The 18,292-nt window shown below is 34.3% G+C and overlaps 1 protein-coding gene across 2 annotated transcripts in view; it reads left to right on the top strand.

Annotated features, from left to right (window-relative positions):
• The window catches only part of CIP2A (cellular inhibitor of PP2A), a 32,779-nt gene extending 19,014 nt beyond the window's left edge, over nt 1-13,765 (top strand). For both annotated transcript variants that reach the window (XM_003991609.5, XM_023260117.2), the window contains 10 exons: nt 489-588; nt 2,091-2,209; nt 5,312-5,507; nt 6,219-6,293; nt 6,390-6,500; nt 8,811-9,007; nt 11,166-11,279; nt 11,524-11,606; nt 12,340-12,479; nt 13,477-13,765. In XM_003991609.5, the coding sequence (XP_003991658.2) occupies nt 489-588; nt 2,091-2,209; nt 5,312-5,507; nt 6,219-6,293; nt 6,390-6,500; nt 8,811-9,007; nt 11,166-11,279; nt 11,524-11,606; nt 12,340-12,479; nt 13,477-13,647 (1,306 nt within the window). In that variant the 3' untranslated portion in view covers nt 13,648-13,765. The remainder of the gene's footprint in view (nt 1-488; nt 589-2,090; nt 2,210-5,311; nt 5,508-6,218; nt 6,294-6,389; nt 6,501-8,810; nt 9,008-11,165; nt 11,280-11,523; nt 11,607-12,339; nt 12,480-13,476) is intronic.
• Nucleotides 13,766-18,292: the final 4,527 nt, after the last annotated feature.

Below are 18,292 nucleotides of genomic sequence, written 5' to 3'. Positions count from 1 at the left end.
TTGATATTCCAATGACAGAGCTAAGAATTAAATAGGTCATGTTGTCAATGCTGCTAGTAATTTGGAGCAGAAAATTGAAGCATGCTGGTATTTGAGTTTGGAAAAACAAACACTGTCTAAACCTAGACTATTAATGCCAATTTGTTTTTTTGGACTTGGGTTATAAGGATGCTGGTCTCTATTGTATTTTTACTTCCCAAAAGAAACAATACTTTGGTACGCCTAGGTGGCTCAGTTGGTTAAGCGTCCAACTCTTGATTTCAGCTCAAGTTATGATCTCGCAGTTCATGAGATCAAGCCTATGTTGGACTCAGCGTGCAGAGCCTCCTTGGGTTCTCTCTCTCTCAAAATAAATAAATAAAATATTCATCTTCCTGAGGTTTAGAAACAAAAGTGTTGGTTTTTCAGAATATTCTTAGAATTATGACAGAAATAAATCTCTAAGCAGTTTTTTAGTTATCTAATTGAAATATGACTTATTTTTAAAGCAAACTTGCTGCTGATGTAGTTTTGAAAACTCTTGATTTGATGAACAAGCTTAAACCATTGGTTCCTGGCATGGAAGTAAGCTTCTACAAAATCCTGCAGGTGAGTTTAAACTCTTCAAATATTGAAGTTTATTCATACATAAATGCTTCCTAATGTGTGATTTTCTGTTTTGATATTCTTAATCTTTAGAAAATGTTTCTCTTAGAATTGGCCATCAGAAGACAATTGTTAGTTGTCTTAAGTAGCTGTAATGTTCCCAATATATGGTGATTTTACATAGTTTTGCAGGAATTGAACATAAATGCTTCTGATTCTAATGTATGGGCTGTTTATGATAGTAGTGCTTCCTCAGCCTTTTTCCTTTCTTGTGTCCTACTTCAGGTTTGTTTATTTCTACTAGTATTGCAGTGAAGAGGGGGTGGTATTTGTTTTGAAGTTTTTGGTTTTGGTTGGGGTTGATGAGGTAGGATATTAAGAGGATAAAGGACACATCTGGAAGAAAAGGACTTGATTGTGAATGATAACAGGACGAGAGAGGGTGTGCAGAAAATAGCTAACTCACAAATTTTGATGATAGTAGTAGCTGAATAAGAGCTCTAAATGTTTACCTTGATAGCCACAAAACCTGACTTACATGTGTGAGTTAAGTTACTATAATGATTTAACAAAGATGGCTCCGGGGCCTGTATAGAAGCCAAAACTGAAACCTTACACAGGTGCCACTTACACACTCTGAGAGCATAATGCTGAAGAGATGGAGTTCAGATGTTGACTCCACCATTTATTAGTGTGGACTTGAGGACTTGAGCAAGTTATTTCACTTCTCTGAACCTCAGTTTCCATAACTACAGAATGAAAATAATGATCCCTCTCCATAGGAGCAGTTACAAAGAGTTACCATGAAGGTTATGGAGATAAAGCCCAGCTCTTAACATGGTTCTGTGGCCTTCAATTGTAACTGAGTACTTACAAGATACTCAACATAGTAAAATGTGGATAATTATAAAGGATTCATATTTTACTATTTTTCTCTGTTAACACCTTAAAAGTTGAATCAAACTGATTTTTATGTCCTTTAGGAGATATTTTTCAGAATAAATTATTTGGGGCTTACAGTACTAATAAAAAATATTTGCTGACACGAAAGACTTATGCTTTAAGTATAATTATTTCAGTTACTAAATTAGAATTTTTTTAGTTTGAATTTTACTCTTACTTTTGACTTTAATTGGAAATGATTAGTTATTATTTCTTATAGCCAGATTTTTTTTTAAGGGTAGCTGGACAAACAAAATTCAAAAATCAGTCAGCTATGGATGATATTTTAAATTCATCCAAATATTGAAAATATGATTTTCATAGGCACAACAAAACCATTCAAAACTTTTGCCAGAAATTTTTAAAGCTAGTGTTCATATTGACTGTGTAGATAACTATAACTAGGTAAAGGCTAATAAATACATTCGAACATCAGGTAGAAACTGTTCACAATTTGCCTAGAATTATTTTATGATTTAGCTCTATTTACTCATCTTGCTCTAAAAAGCCTGACATTATTCTTTCTGCTGACATTATTGTTTTCTGGTTTCTGATTTACTTAGGATCCACGCCTGATTACACCCTTGGCTTTTGCTTTAACATCAGATAATAGAGAACAAGTACAGTGTGGATTGGGAATACTATTGGAAGCTGCTCCACTGCCAGATTTTCCTGCCTTAGTGTGAGTTGTAGTCATTTGCGGTATATCTTTCGTGGTTCTGGAATATCCTGCTATGTTTCTTTGGTAGTCCTCAATACAGATAGATTAGAAAATTTGTGAATTAAAGACATTGTAACAGTCAGTAATTTTTCAAGTGATTAAAAGAAAACTTGATTCCAGTAACTGAAAAGACCAGGTGTATACTCAGGGAAAAACTACATTTAGGTGGTTAAATATTTTATCCAGGCACTATGCCTCTCTGTCTCTCAGTTGCTCTATTAACATAGCAGCTTCTGAACCATGCTTTACATCCTATCAGTTTATTTCTTACAAGATAGAACAAGTTTCCCTGTGTCAGCTGTACTTAAAAAAAAAAAGGTAAAAAGACATTTAGGTTAGATTTGAGGAAAAACTTCCTCAGCTTAAGGGTTGTAGGTAACCACAGAATTGCCAGAGGATATGATGAGAACCTGCTCTAAAGGATTAAACACTTAATAAAGAACATAGCTTTTAGGACTAAAAAACTACCAATGAAAACAAAACAGAAAAGAAAACAAAGAACTTTCCCAGTTGTATAAATGGTAAGTCTAAGCATCACTCTCATTGACCAGATCTGGATCGTTTTACAGATACCAAGGGTTCGGCCGTAAAGAACTATGTGGACTGAAAGGTTGGGTGCGGTGGTAGTGTTCCTAAAGAAAAATCCTGTGTTTTTCAGAAAGTGGAATAGATAATGGCCAGGCAGAATTGTCCGCTATACTCATTAATTTCAAACAGTAAGAGAGTATTTGCTGTTATGTTTGAAAAAAATTGAGATTTTCGGGCTCTCTGTAAACTAAATGGTTAACCAAATGTCCAGTTGTGTTCTACTTTAATTTTAAAAAATTTAAGGGGCTTGGGGCACCTTGGTGGCTCAGTCGGTTAAGCATATGACTCTTGGTCTCAGCTCAGGTCATGATCTTCCAGTTCATTAGTTCAAGCCCCACATCTGCACTGTCAGTGCAGCGCCTGCTTGGGATTCTCTCTCTTTCCCTCTCTGCCTCTCTCCTGCTCACTCACTTTGTCTCTTCCAAAAATAAATAAACTTAAAAAAAAAACATTTAAGTGGCTAGTATAAATGAATTTGCAAAAGTGGTTTGAATAAACTGAAGCAAGTTGATAAGCAGGTAAGACATTCCTGTATGCTGGCGTTCTGAAAACTATAGCCAGCAGGCAGGCTGTAAATAAAGTCGTATTGCAACAAGAACATACCCATTCATTTTCATATTGTCTGTATTTTCTGTGTCTACATTCATGCTATGACATCAGGATTAGGTAGTTGTAACTATTAAGCCTAAGATACTTACTGCATTGTCTTTTAAAAAGTTTGCTAACCTCTGCTATTTTCTTTAACTGACTTAGCAAACTCATTTTTCAGAATTAATAATTTAAGTAATCCTAAATTAAGAGATTAAGAACTATGGAGAACAAGACCACATAATCAAAATTGTCTTCATTTTATAGTGAATATTTTTAAACAAATAAATGGACAAATAGCTTCTCAATTTAAAGATAGAAGTGGTCTGGGGGCGCCTGGGTGGCTCAGTCGGTTAAGCGTCTGACTTCGGCTCAGGTCATGATCTCGCAGTTCGTGAGTTCGAGCCCCACATCAGGCTCTGGGCTGACAGCTCAGAGCCTGGAGCCTGCTTCGGATTCTGTTGTCTCCCACTCTCTCTGGCCCTTCCCCTGTCAAGCTCTGTCTCTCTCTCTCTCTCTCTCTCTCTCTCTCTCTCTCTCTCTCTCTCTCTCTCTGAAAAATAAATAAACGTTAAAAAAAATTTTTTTTTAAAGTGGTCAGTGAAGCTGCTTCATTTTGTGGTGGCTTGGTTGCTCCAACTTTGGTAATCTGATATAAAGGAAAGCCCCTGTGTTTCAGAATAGAAAGCTTCAGCTTCGCTGAAAGTGGGAGTCTTATCCTCTGTCTCTGTATGTGAAATCTACCACTTTATATCTTGGCTGCCCCATTCTTACTGGTGTTGTCTATGTTTCTCTTTTGACACTGTTTAAGGTATTCATTTGTTTTATTTATGTCTGTTTTTGCCTTTGTTTATTTACATCATCTTAGTTTAATAAGGTGAATTCATATGCTGGGTGGGTGGGTACATAAGTAGGTTTTTGGTGTATGTTTGTTTTATTTAGACATTTAACAAACATCTGGTGAGGGCCAGCAATGTGCAGGCCCTCTAATAGGCATTTTTTTTTTAATTTTTTTTTTTAACGTTTTATTTATTTTTGAGACAGGGAGAGACAGAGCATGAACAGGGGAGGGTCAGAGAGAGGGAGACACAGAATCTGAAACAGGCTCCAGGCTCTGAGCTGTCAGCACAGAGCCCGACACGGGGCTCGAACTCATGGACTGCGAGATCATGACCTGAGCTGAAGTCGGCCGCTTAACCGACTAAGCCACCCAGGCACCCCTCTAATAGGCATTTTTGATACTGCAGTAAATTAGACCAGGAGCCACTGTCATGTGGTTTACATTCTAGTTGGGATACAAGTTTAAAAAATTAAGTTTCATAATGTGCACTTCACTGTGGATGGAGGGGCCTTTCTGAGGAAGTGAATTTGAACTGAGACCTGATGATAAGAAGGTGCCAAGTCTATGCAGATCTGGTAAAGGAACAGCTCATACAAAGGCCCTGAGGCAGGAACAAGATATGGTAAGTAGAAGGGGCAGAATAGTCAGGTTGGTGAGAAAGTACTGACGAGAAAGGGCAAGACTGAAGGACATAGGTAAAGGACGGGTGATGTTGTCCATGGTAAGAAGGATGTTCTTACCAATAGCAATATCACTGTACTTAATTTTTACAATTAATCCACACTCAAAGACCAGTTCAGGTGCCTCCAAACCAGAGGTGGAATTGTCATTATAAGGGGTTGTAACTAGAAAAGAGTTTCTTCTGGCAAATTTTTAGGATATTTTCCAAAATTTGTCTTCATCATAAACTCCAAGATTATTTCAAAAACATGTGAAGGCTTATATTCCCAAAAAGATCCATTCTAGAGATTCCCTAATTCTATACTAACTTTGCCTTTTGCTCTGTTTTTTGTAATCATTTGTTTTTCTTTTTGATTCCAATTCAGACTTGGAGAAAGCATAGCAGCAAACAATGCCTATAGACAACAGGAAACAGAACACATGCCCAGGAGAATGCCCTTGCAATCATTAAATCACAGTGTTCCAAGATCGGTAAAATGTTTAACTCCTCCACTTTTGAAAGCTAGAGTTTCTGGATTGAACATTGAGGAATTAATAGAGAAACTACAGGCTGGAATGGTGGTGAGTGGCAAATAGCCGTTATAAATGGGATTCTGCGTGGTACATACCAACTGAATATCAGCCCTGATTATAATATTTATTTAAGCAACTTTAGATGCAAATTTGAGCAATGAAACTTATCCTTTAATTTTTTTTTTTTAACGTTTATTTATTTTTGAGACAGAGAGAAATAGAGCATGAGCAGGGGAGGGGCAGAGAGAGAGAAGGAGACACAGAATCTGAAGCAGGCTCCAGGCTCTAAGCTGTCAGCACAGAGCCCCATGCGGGGCTCAGAACCACGAACCATGAGATCATGACCTGAGCCGAAGTCAGACGCTTAACTGATTGAGCCACCCAGGCATCCCGAAACCTTTCTTTTAATATGAAAATAACAATATTCTAGAAAGTTTGGAAAGAAAGAAAAACATTAGCCATAAAATTATAACATTTTAGCACAGCAATCATTTTTCCCCCTAGTCTTCCCCGGGCAGCCCACCCTTACCCCTCTATTACCTCCCATCTAAGAAATATATCCCACAAGCATATCAAATCCTACCCAGATACTCTTCTGCAATAATCAGGTTAGTGAAATGTTTGTGAACCACCTGATAGGACATTCGTATTTTTTTACATTGTTACTCATTAAATTTTAATGATTTAGTTTCACAGACATTTATTTTTTTTATTTTGTTGAATGTGAAAGCTTTCTGATTTTTGACTGTTAAAACTTAGGTAAAGGATCAGATTAATGATGTGAGAATATCTGACATAATGGATGTATACGAAATGAAACTGTCCACATTAGCTGTGAGTACAAGCTCGTTTTAACTATATGTAACTGTTAAGCTTTATTAAAGGTGTTTTCTGGGAGGTGATAAAGATTGATGGTATGTTTTCTTATAGTCCAAAGAAAGTAGGCTACAAGATCTTTTGGAAGCAAAAGCTCTAGCCTTGGCCCAGGCTGATCGGCTGATTGCTCAGTACCGCTGCCAAAGAACTCAAGCTGAGACCGAGGTGTGGACAATACAAAGATCTAGCTGATAAGTGGAAAAATAAATTAAGTAGTACATGTACAAAACTGTGGTTCTATTTTTGTTCCTGTATTTGAAGTAAACCGTTCTCAGCATTTGACACGACTATTCCCTCCATCTTGAAACCCTCCCCTGTTTAATTTTGGTCACAACGTCAACTTCTGGTTTTCTTTCTGAATTAATGGATATTCTTTTTCTGTATCCTTTATGAATTTCTTTTTCTCCACTCAACCCTAAAATACTGGCTTTTCCCCATGTTATGTTCTAAGCCCTTTGCTGTTATTAGGTAGTCTATGGTTCCAGTCATTACCAGAATGTTAATGCCGCCAATTTTATGTGCTGAGCCAAGATCCTTTTTGCTCAGTAGTAAATGCTTCCTATATAGCTCTGTTTAAAAAATAGCAAATACTTCCCATTCTGTATAACCAGTCCTGAACTCAGCAACCTTTTTAAAAATTTATTCTTTTTTGTATGTTGTTCTGAAGGGTTTTCCAGACAAGAAACCTGGAAGTCACACAGTTACCTTCTGTAAGGAGTCCTTTACCAAATCCAGTTGATTCTCCTCTAAATATTACTTTTTTCTGCCTTGTCTCTGTTCTTGCCACTATTTGCTACAGGTCAAATCCTTCATTTTTTTATATGAAAACATAGCAGAGCCTATACTTCCTACCTTCAGGCTGGAGCCCTCTTCTCAACCACCCTCCCCATGCATCCCAAGTCATCTGTCTTGTATTTTGTTCCACTCTCCCTTCTTCCTCCACAGTGAGCCCTGAGGCTGTAATCTGATTTTATTGCTTTTGTGTTAAATACTCTGCAGTAGCTATCCATTTTACTCAGAAGAAAGTTTAAATTCCTTAGTTTGGCACACAAGGATTCTAACTCATTCCGCATCTCCTGGCATTTCTGTGCATTTTCTGCAGTCAGCTGTATTAGTTTACTTTGCAGTTTCTTACGCAGTTCTGTTACTTTGCAGTTACTTGGCATACTCTTAGGTCTCCCTGTCTTTTTACTTGCTCTGCCATGTCTGGAACACTTTTCCTCTTTCTCTGCCTAACTCCTAATAATCCTTCAGGTTTTAGTTTTAGTTTACCTCCATTTCTTAGGAAGCTTTCTCTGGTCCTCTTCTTCCCACACTTGTGAAAATTGTATAACCCCACCTCGATCCTTGATGTCAGAGACTGTTTTATCTCCCGGCCCCAGCAAGCACCATACTCAGGTGCTCAGAAAGTTCGATATTGTGCTGTGTGCATCATTAGGAGTAAGAACTTACTGCAGTAGTATGAAATTTCCTAACAGACACAAATGGAATCTCAACAGTTTGATATCATTTGTAATGAATTATAATAAAGTCATTTGACTTTTGAGAGAAGCATTAAAATCAATGACACATAGAATACCTTTAGAGTCTTAAGTACAGATATTTTTAAAAATATGAATAAATATAACCATATGCTTTCCTTTTCTTTTGACATAGATTCATTGGTCTTGACTAATAGCATGTTGAATTTATCATAAATTCCAACAAAAAAATTAGTGATATTAAAATCATTTTGTCCTCTCCCTTCCCATAGCGCATTCTTACATTCTATATCTGTTGAACATGTCTTGCATTTTATTGGAGAATTTAATGTTTTACTCATTTTACTGGAAAGACTTATAAAAATAATAATGGGGTATTAACTGTTTTATAGACTGTCATAAAAATATAGAAGGGCTTAGGTTTTTATCTGGCATTTCAAAATAAGAGTATTTCTCAGGCTAATGAATGGTGGGGAGAGTTCACTTCTCATTCTAGTTTTCTGTTTCTTTAATGTTTCATGTCACAAATACTTTCATATTAAATTTAGATTGTATTCTCTGTGCTGATTTTAAGTGTTTTCTTAAACATCTGTGATATGGTTAAGATCTTATTCTTAATTCCTACCTAAAATGGAGAAAACTGATTTGTATAAATTTTATGGTTTGGAGTTGATGGCTAGCCCCAAGGAGCACACTTACCCTTTTAATTGAGTAATGTGTGTAGAGCTACCTTCATGCTGTTATAATTGTGTTCATTTCTGTGAATCTGACCATACCAAGATTGTTCTAGTCAGAACAATCTATTAAGTAAAAAACTATAACAGTGTCAGATTTGTTAGAACTAGTTAAATAATAAGTATGTGTGACTAATAAAACTTTATATAACCCAATAGATGCTAGCCTATTAGATATTTGGTAAACCTTTTAAATTGTAGAAACTGAGCATATTATATACATGGTAGAAAAGCCTCTGTTCTGTTTTGTTTGTTTTTAGGCACGGACACTTGCTGGTATGTTGAGAGAAGTTGAGAGAAAAAATGAAGAGCTTGGTGTGTTGCTGAAGGCACAACAGGTTGAATCAGAAAGAGCCCAGAGTGATATTGAGCATCTCTTCCAACATAATAGAAAATTAGAGTCTGTGGCTGAAGAACATGAAATACTCACAAAATCCTACATGGAACTTGTTCAGAGGTAAATGAATAAAGTAAATATTTCTGTGTAAAGTTAGAATCTAGAATGAACACACAGCATTTTTTTTTTCCTGTGGTCCTAAAATCCTTTTGTAAGCATTCCTATGTTCTGATAATTCCATAAGTTAAGTAATTGGCAGGAAACTTACATCACAGGTAAATGAAGTATTGCTTACTCAAACTCTGGGTCCAAGTCAGAAACAATTCAGGACTCTTTGTTTTTTTTTCCAGTTGACTGTACTTTTTTCATGTATTCATGCAGTCATTAGTCATCTGAGATGTTAGCACCACAAGAACAAGTTGAGTCTGCTTTGTCTGACAAAGTCGAGTCTGACAAATCCCTAGGGTCTGAAACAGTACATAGTTACCACAGTTTGTAATAAGTTGAGCCATTTAATAGGCCATTTCTGCAGATCAAATGTGTTGAATATTGCATAGTATTCAGCCTAATAGCATGGAAACTCGGATGTTAGTGTTTAAATCATTGCTTAATTTGTTGTCAGCATTTCTTCTTAATGTCGTTGAATATGGTTTACTTATATGTATGACTATATATGTGGAATAAATTCTTATAGGTGAGTTGTTGGTTAAAGGGTATGTGTCTTCAAATTTTGATGGATTGCCAAGTTTCCTTCCAAAAAGGCTACAATAACTTACATGCCCACTAACAAAATGTGAGATTGTGTTTTCCTCCTCTGTTGAAATTTTCTATCTTTTAGGTCAGTTTTAAAACTTCTGAAATATAAGGAAGACCAGGAACAGTTATGTGTTTTCTACCAAACAATAAAAATTAAAACATTCTGGTTAACGTGTTCTTTGTTTTAACTTATATTTTAAGATTGGTAAGATTTGAAAAAATGTTTTGTCTACGCTATTAATACAGAGATACAGAAAATTTTAACTACAAGGTCCATGTGCTCATTTGCCCATCAGCTAAAATGAAGTGTAGAAAATGTATAGCATCTAGAAAATTTGTGATGAAAAATATCCCAAATGGGGTATTTTCTCCCAACAACTTGCTCCAAAGTTTGATTGTTTTAGGCAGCCCTGACAGAGTGGACTATTGTTGTTAAGTCAGGGTGTGAGAAAAAGTAAGCAGTGGTCCCAGAGAAATACGTGGTTTCCAGGAACTGCTGATGTTCAGATAGTGAGTAAGGGGCCAAGAGGTAAAACTCCTGCCTTAAAGGGCCATATGGGTAACAAATAATGAAGCTGGCTGGGGAAAGATCATTTATAATGGTAGAGACTACCTAAAGGCATTCAAATTTAGAATTTTATTTTTTTTAAGTTTACTTATTTTGGGAGAGAAATGGAGTATGTGAGCAGGGGATGGGCAGAGAGAGAGGGAGAGAGAGAAAATCCTGAGCAGGCTCTGTGCTATGAGTGCAGATCCTGAAGCAAGGCTGGAACTCAAGAAGTGTGAGATAATGATGTGAGCCAAAACCAGGAGTCAGACACTTAATTGACTTAGCCACCCAGGTGCCCCCAAATTCAAAATTTTAAAACTGTGTGGGACAAGTAAAATACTTCTGGCCAGATTTGCCCAGTGCCACTAGTTTGTACTTAATGACGTGAAAAGGACATTTTATACTTAAGATACTTGGGTGTCAAAGTATCACTTTAGAAAGTATTTCTGTGTTTACTTTGCAGGTAAAATAAGCAGGACTATTAGATGCAGAGCTCTAAAGAGACCAGAGAAGTTTTGTGTCCTCAACCACTTTGTTAATTTGACATTTTTAATTAAACATATATTATGCCCAAGAGGCTAATGATGGCAGACTTAAGTTTTATGTTTTAATAGACTTCATCGTTTTAGAGAAGTTCTTAAAAAATTTCTGGACCTAACTATAAAGATAACTATATAGCAAATTATGTAAGGCAATGTTATCTGTAAAATAAAGCTCTATATCCATAAATATGAGGTAAATGCCCTGCATATTTTCTTTTCATAGTAAATATTACCTCCAACATCGCCCAAAACATATCTTTAATATCTTTTTGAGTTACTATTCTTTCTTCGTGTCTTGCTTGTTCATAACATTCCTCTTCTTTCCTTCAGTGTATGCAGTTTGATTTGAAGAAATAATAAAAGGACACACAGTGTTTTCCTCATCATATGTTTTCCTCCATAAAAATATCAACTCATCTTGTCTTTTCAGGAATGAAACCGCCGAAAAGAAGAATAAAGATTTACAGATCACATGTGATTCTCTAAATAAACAAATTGAGACAGTGAAAAAGTTGAATGAGTCATTCAAGCAACAAAATGAAAAGTAAAATCCCTAGTTCTTAATTCTAATTATTTTGGATTTTTCAAAAACAATGATTCCCTTTATATAGAACATTATTTTTACAGATAAATTAATAGAATTATAACTTATTTTAGATATAAAATACATTTTTGGCAAAATGTGAAGGTGATTATTATTCTTATTAACTGTCTCATAAAATACTTTTTGGAGAGAAAAAGAAATGAAATATTTCCTTGATGTTTTCTTCTATATTTTTAAACTTCAGGACTATTGCCCAATTAATAGAGAAAGAAGAACAGAGAAAAGAAGTACAGAACCAACTAGTAGACAGAGAATGTAAGCTAGCAAGTAAGTAGCTTCTTATTTAATAAATTGTCTATATTTTAACATATCTTGTGTTGGAAGAAAAATCAAAGCATGAATGGTTTTTATTTTGCTTTTTCATTATTTTCTACTTCTCTCATTGTTTTAAACATTAGATCACATTTTAAACAGCTCCCCTTTTCTTGCCATAACATTTTACAGAGCAGTTTAGTTAGACTGATTAAATTGAAAAGGCAATATATATTTTTTTTAATCTGGGAGTTAAGGAAAGGATTCTTTTTAAAATGAGTTTTAAAAGAATGTAACAGCAGGTGGCAGTGCTAGGTAATTTTTAGTTACCAGCTTCTCAATAGTAGTAGCTCTGAAATCCACAAAAAAACATTTTTGTTCTAACTCACTTGCCTTAGAATACAGACATCTGCCTATATAATTTTCATACTTTTCTCCATCTCTCTTCTAACCTTTGAGCTCTAAGGTTTGTCTTTCCCTTCATTACTATAAGTATATATAATAGGAACAGAGGAAAAGGGAAAGACATGGAGATTTGGCATTTTTTGTTTAATACTGGCATAGGGGAAGAGTTAGGTGGTGTTTTTTATTAATCAAATACTATAAAACTTTTATTTCCAGCAAGATATTTCCTCATCTTCCTAGTTGTCGTTTTTTTGCCCTAATTACGTACTGCCTAATAAACTTTTTCAGGGTAACATCAGTTATAGGACTTCTGGGCATATAGCTGACTCTGTTTGTTTTTAAGATATGCAACAAAAAACAAAAGTACAAGAAGAAAAGATTAAAGTTTTGCAAAAAGAAAGGGAAGATAAGGAAGAAACCATTGATATCCTTAGAAAAGAATTAAACAGAACAGAACAGATAAGAAAAGAATTGAGCATTAAGGTAAGAATCTGTTGAGTTCTCATTTATAGTAAGTCTGATTTTGTGAAAAAGATGAATTTGGGTAAATTAAAGTTCTACTTAGTAATTGTATTTAGAAGATACTATAATCTCAAAATTGACAATTGTTTTATTATAAAGACTCTCTTCACAATGTGAAAAGTGATTTCCTAAAATCACCAAAACTTTATTAAATATATATTCTGTGCCAGCACTTAACTCCTTTTAAGTAGGCAAAGAATACCTAAAGGGAGTCCCAGTTCTGGATGCCAAATACATCCACATGTATAATTGTATATGGCTGCATCTCTGTTCTTTTAGGAGTAGTTCGTATTTGTTCAGAACTTTATAATTTGCAAAGGACCCCTTGAAACATTTTTCTGAATCCTCCTAACACATATATTAATATATAAGTATCAATAAGTATTTTAAACCTACAAATTAAAGTGAGTCTTGAGTTACTTGCTCAAGGTCAGTCACAAAGCTAAGTGGAACAGTAGACATATGCAGTGTTCTGAATCTGGTCTAGTCTCATTCCACCTTGTCCTGGTTGTTTATGTGTGGTAGCTGTGAATAGTGCTTTCTGGCCCATCTGCTACCAGGAAGATGAGGACTAGGATTGAATGACCATTTGAACAACCACAGAGCACAAATGACAGAAGAGGCATAAAATTTAATGCCACATTTACCAATTTCCTGGTTCTCCTTTAATGTGGTTATCTTAATAGTGATTCCAAATTGTAATGTGTAATATTTTCTGCAAAATTTCAGCTGCTAATATTGACTTAAAAAGATACATTGAATGTGTTTTTCCAATCTGTATTAATAATTCCTTATCTTAAACTTACCATATAATTTAACTAAATGTAGTACATATTTGTAATGTGTCTTTTGACATGGTTGTTTTACAAATGAAAATTAGAACATCTTAAGATATCTGTGAAGGGAAGATATGCTAAGTTGTTTTCCTCAAATCTTCCCCTTTTCCCCACTTCTTTAGGCTTCCTCCCTAGAGGTTCAAAAGGCCCAATTAGAAGGTCGTTTGGAAGAGAAGGAGTCGCTGGTGAAACTTCAGCAAGAGGAGTTGAACAAACACTCTCATATGATCGCAATGATCCACAGTTTAAGTGGTGGGAAAATAAGTCCAGAAACTGTGAATCTCAGCATATAGAAGTTATGTATTTATCTTCCTGGGGAGGTGTGGTAGAGAAGGTAATTTGTGACCCCAGAACAGTAGTAGATTATTGTCTAATTATTAATTTAGTAAAGAACGTGATCTGATAAATATTTTTATTTGGTCTTAAAAGTTTTACTTTCTGTTTCTGGCTTTTATTGCTTAAAGCTATCTTTCATTCTTATATTAGAATATTTTTCTTGACCTCCATTATTGTTTTTGTAAAGTTTTTCCATTTTCCTTCTGATTTTTAATTTATTCTCATTTGTAATTAGATTTTAAATCAAACTTTCTTGATTTAACAATCTTAAGATTAATAAATTGAAAATACAATTACTAGTATAAAAAGAGAAGGCATGTTATTGCCAGGGAAATTTTTTTCTAAATAGCACAAAAGAAAATTCAGTGAATTTAAAATAATTTTGTTACTGCATTTAAAATACAGTATGATATATGGTATTAGTTCTAAATTTGAAAAAATATAATGAATAGTTACAAAAATAATGTATGAAAATTAGAAAATATCTGATGTGTTAAATGAATACATTGTCACATAAAAAACACTATAGTTTGTACAATTATGAATAGCCTTAATTTTTAATCTTTTTAAAATGTACTATGTTGGTATACCCATACCATTTCCAATCAATTATGAATTTCTTTTGATTTACATAAGGATAACTTGGATTCCACCCTTGCTACATATTCAGAAATCTGTTATTTGTTGTTGATTCTAATGTCAGTTGCATTTAATATATTGCCTTTCATTGAAATAGTTTTTAATTTGGCCATTTAATTTTAAGGCATAGTTTAAATATCCTTATACATTTATTTCTTTAATACAAAGGGATTTTTTCAGTACTCTTCATTTGAATCAAATGTTCTAAGTGGTGTTTAAAACAGAAGAGTTTTTATATCGGTATTTTGGTTGATTTTTATTGCTACTTTTTATAACCATTAATTTTGCTTAGTGTTTTCTTCCCTATTTATATCTTCCTGTGACTTAAGTGAACTTATATTTACTTCTGTTTTTCAACCATAATATACCTGAAATTATCTTTAGAAATTAAATATATTTTCATAATTTGCTAATTACATTAAGTGTCAAACTATAATAGTTTTACATACTTGGATACATTTTGTATAGTTCTGCAGATTTTAAAAACAGCATTGTACAGAGTAACACATTTTAGATTGTTGTTTTATAAGGGGTACATTCTGTTTCCCTCTTGAAATTGCATGCAGTTTCAATTTTACATGAAAAAGTGTTTAAATGGATAAATATGACTGAAGAATAAAAGGCTTTGTAAAATAAAAGAGAAAATTCTATAAAATAAATAAACCAGGGGTGCCTGGGTGGCTCAGTCAGTTAAGCATCTGACTTTAGCTCATGTCATGATCTCACAGTTCGTGAGTTCGAGCCCTGTGTCAGGCTCTGTGCTGACAGCTCAGAGCCTGGAGCCTGCCTCTCTGCCCCTTCCCCACTCACGCTCTGTCTCTCTCTGCCTCTCAAAAATAAAAGAAACATAATAAAAAAATAAATAAACAAACCAAACCTCTAGGGAAAATCAAACTATCTTTACGCTTTAGACACTTTTAAGACACTGAGCCTAGCCCAGTACTGCCCAATAGAACTTTTTATAATGATGTAAATGTTCTATACACTGTCCAGTATCATAGCCTTTAGGCACATGTGATTGTTTTTAAATTTTTTTTAATGTTTATTTTTGAGAGAGAGAGACAGAGCACAAATGGAGGAGTGGCAGAGACAGAGGGAGAAAGAATCTGAAGCAGGCTCCAGGCTCTGAGCTGTCAGCACAGAGCCTGACACGGGGCTCAAACTCCCAAACCATGAGATCATGACCTGAGCCTAAGTTGGAAGCTTAACTGACTGAGCCACCCAAGTGCCCCTGCCACATGTGATTTTTGAGCACTTCAAATAAGGGTAGTGCAACTGAAGAATTAAAATTTTAACTGCCATACTGCTGGATGGTTCAGATCTAGTCCATTTTTCCAAGTATGCATTTACTTAAGCTTATATAGATCTTAAAGATCTATATAGACAGAGAGTCCATGTATTTTTTAGTAACCTTTTTTTAACACAACAATTTTAATGAGTTATTCCTTATCTTTTTTCTCTAAAGAGAAAAAATTGTACTTCAGCTTTAAAGGTGAATACTAATCATCACCCACTTCATTTCTTCTTTTATCCTGGTCTTTCTCTCTCTTGTAGCATCTTTCATATTGTTGCTATTATTTTTCTTAACCTTAGTATGTTAAGTACTTTTTCTCTTTTTTTTTTTTTTTCTTTTTAGGTCCATACCTCAGATTAAAATTGTGTGTGTGTGTGTGTGTGTGTGTGTGTGTGTGTGTGTGTGTGTGTGTGTTTTAAAAAATTTTAGTTTAAGCAAGTTTGAGCCACTACCAAAGAGTTTTACAAATGATTTCTGTGTATATATGACCACTTCCTAGTAGAGAAAATAAAACTAAATAAATGCGTCATTATAATAGAATTACTCAAATTCTTAAAAAAATTTGCTATGAAGAGTTTGTCCAAGTGTACATTACACAGTTCTTTTTGCCATTTACATTTGCCACTTGAACAGATATGAGCTTCTCTTAAAATTTGGCTGATTGAAATTTATACTAAACTGCCTAATGTCAGGGCAAAACCAAATACTCATTAAAACTTAATCCTGTGTTTTGAGGGTAGATTGTCAGATTAATGTCCTTTTAGTTGTTTCTACTTGTTATAAAGACTAGTTATTTATGTTAAGGATGTAATGAGACTTAAGACTGTTGGTTAAATGAAAATGTTTGACTTTCAACTTCTACCCAAGGCTCATGCACAGGTGTTAAAGTACGTCTAATCAAGGTATATTCTCTAAATCTCATAACCTTATTTTAACTTCTTTTCCTCTTTTCAAATAGTTATGAATTGTGTTTACAGCCTTGCTTCTGATTTACCTACTGATGAATCAAACACATACCTTGTTTGTGACTTAATTACTTTATAGGAGTCAGCAAACATTTTCTGTAAAGGACCAGATAGTATTTTAGGCTTTGTGAGACATATGGTCTCTATCACAACTACCCAGTTCTGTGACTGTAGCAAGAAAGCAGCCATAGACAGCAGGTAAACAAATAGGCATTTAGAATAGGCTTATAGAACTGTGTTCTAATAAAACTTTACTTACAAAACTGTCAAAACTTTGCTATTGTGTCTCTTTATCTTTGGTAAACTTAGGCTTAAGGTCTGAGGTCTATTTTATTTGATATGAATATAGCCACTCCACCCTTTTAATGTTTTCTGTTGGTCTGGTATATGTTTTTGTATCCATTTACTTTTAACCTGTATCATTATATATAAAACTTATGATTGTAGACAATACATAGTTGAGTCTTGCTTTTTTTTTTTTTAATCTGTCTTGACAATTAAGTCCTTAACTTTCACAGTCTGCTTGGAGTTAATATTGTACTACTTAGTATAAAATCGGAGAAAACCTGTAACTGCATTGGTCTTCTTATCCTCTCCTCTTCTTTTATGCTATAGATGACATATATCTGTATCATTAGTGCCCAAAACAATGTTATAATTTTTCCTCTAAATGATTATATGGAAATATATCTGGCTCTCAACATCATAATATATTTACCTGTTTACACACAAGTAGTATCTTCATTATAACATTATTTTACTCTTTTGAAATAATTAGTAATTTATGGGGAGATACTGCAAGTACCCTATTTCTTATACCTTTCACCTACAAATCTCAGCATCCACTGATAATTCTTGCCTTGAATACGTTGTTAATTACTCTGATGGTTGCCACATTTTTTAACTTGTTTTACTTTCTAATAGAAAAAAATTGGACATTTTGGTAATATTGTGATATACTGGGAAAAGCAATCAAAATTACATCATCTGTTACATCACTGACAAAACTAAAATATAGTACTTACAGGTTTACACTTAACAGAGTGTGTACTTTTTGTGTGTGCATCTTCTCACAAGCCAAGAATTTGAGATTTGCTTTCTGTAGTTTAAGAAAATAAATAATGGGTATGTTAGGCATGTGGATTTTTTTTTTTTTTAACCACAGGGCCCTTTGGATAGTATTTTCCTTCCCAAACCCCCTAATCTTGTTCACTTGTCCTGGTTCTCTCCATGATCACCAGTAAATACTCAATGCATATTACCCATAATGATAAGTCTTTTGGATTAAGAAACAAATTGTATATTTTCTGCATTCACTTTAACATTCAAAATAACTAATTTTTAAAAATGAACACATGAAAATGTGACCTATGCCTTTAAAAGGTAAATGGTTAATTTTTTTATAATGTACATAATGAACCTGATAAGTACTTGAAATTGTATGCTTCGTAATCCGTACATTTAGGGGAAACAAAAATTATGGGTTTCTTTGAATCTGCAAATCACTTTGAAATCTTAAAAAAATCTTGCTCTATTCAGCAGTTTGTAGCTAATTGACTTTCTTCCTGTCATGCCTGTCATGAGGCTTGTTTTGTTTATGCTTTTGTTCATCTAACCATTTGAAAATACCCCAAGAAAACTCACCAGGAATGAGAGGTACCATACTTCTCAGAAACCAGCTTTTCTTCACGTTAAAATAGCCCA

Source organism: Felis catus, chromosome C2 (genome assembly GCF_018350175.1).
Source record: "Felis catus isolate Fca126 chromosome C2, F.catus_Fca126_mat1.0, whole genome shotgun sequence".
Classification (NCBI taxonomy): Eukaryota; Metazoa; Chordata; class Mammalia; order Carnivora; family Felidae; genus Felis; species Felis catus.
The sequence above is the reverse complement of the archived record's forward strand: the minus strand, read 5'-3'. Positions and strand labels throughout refer to the sequence as shown.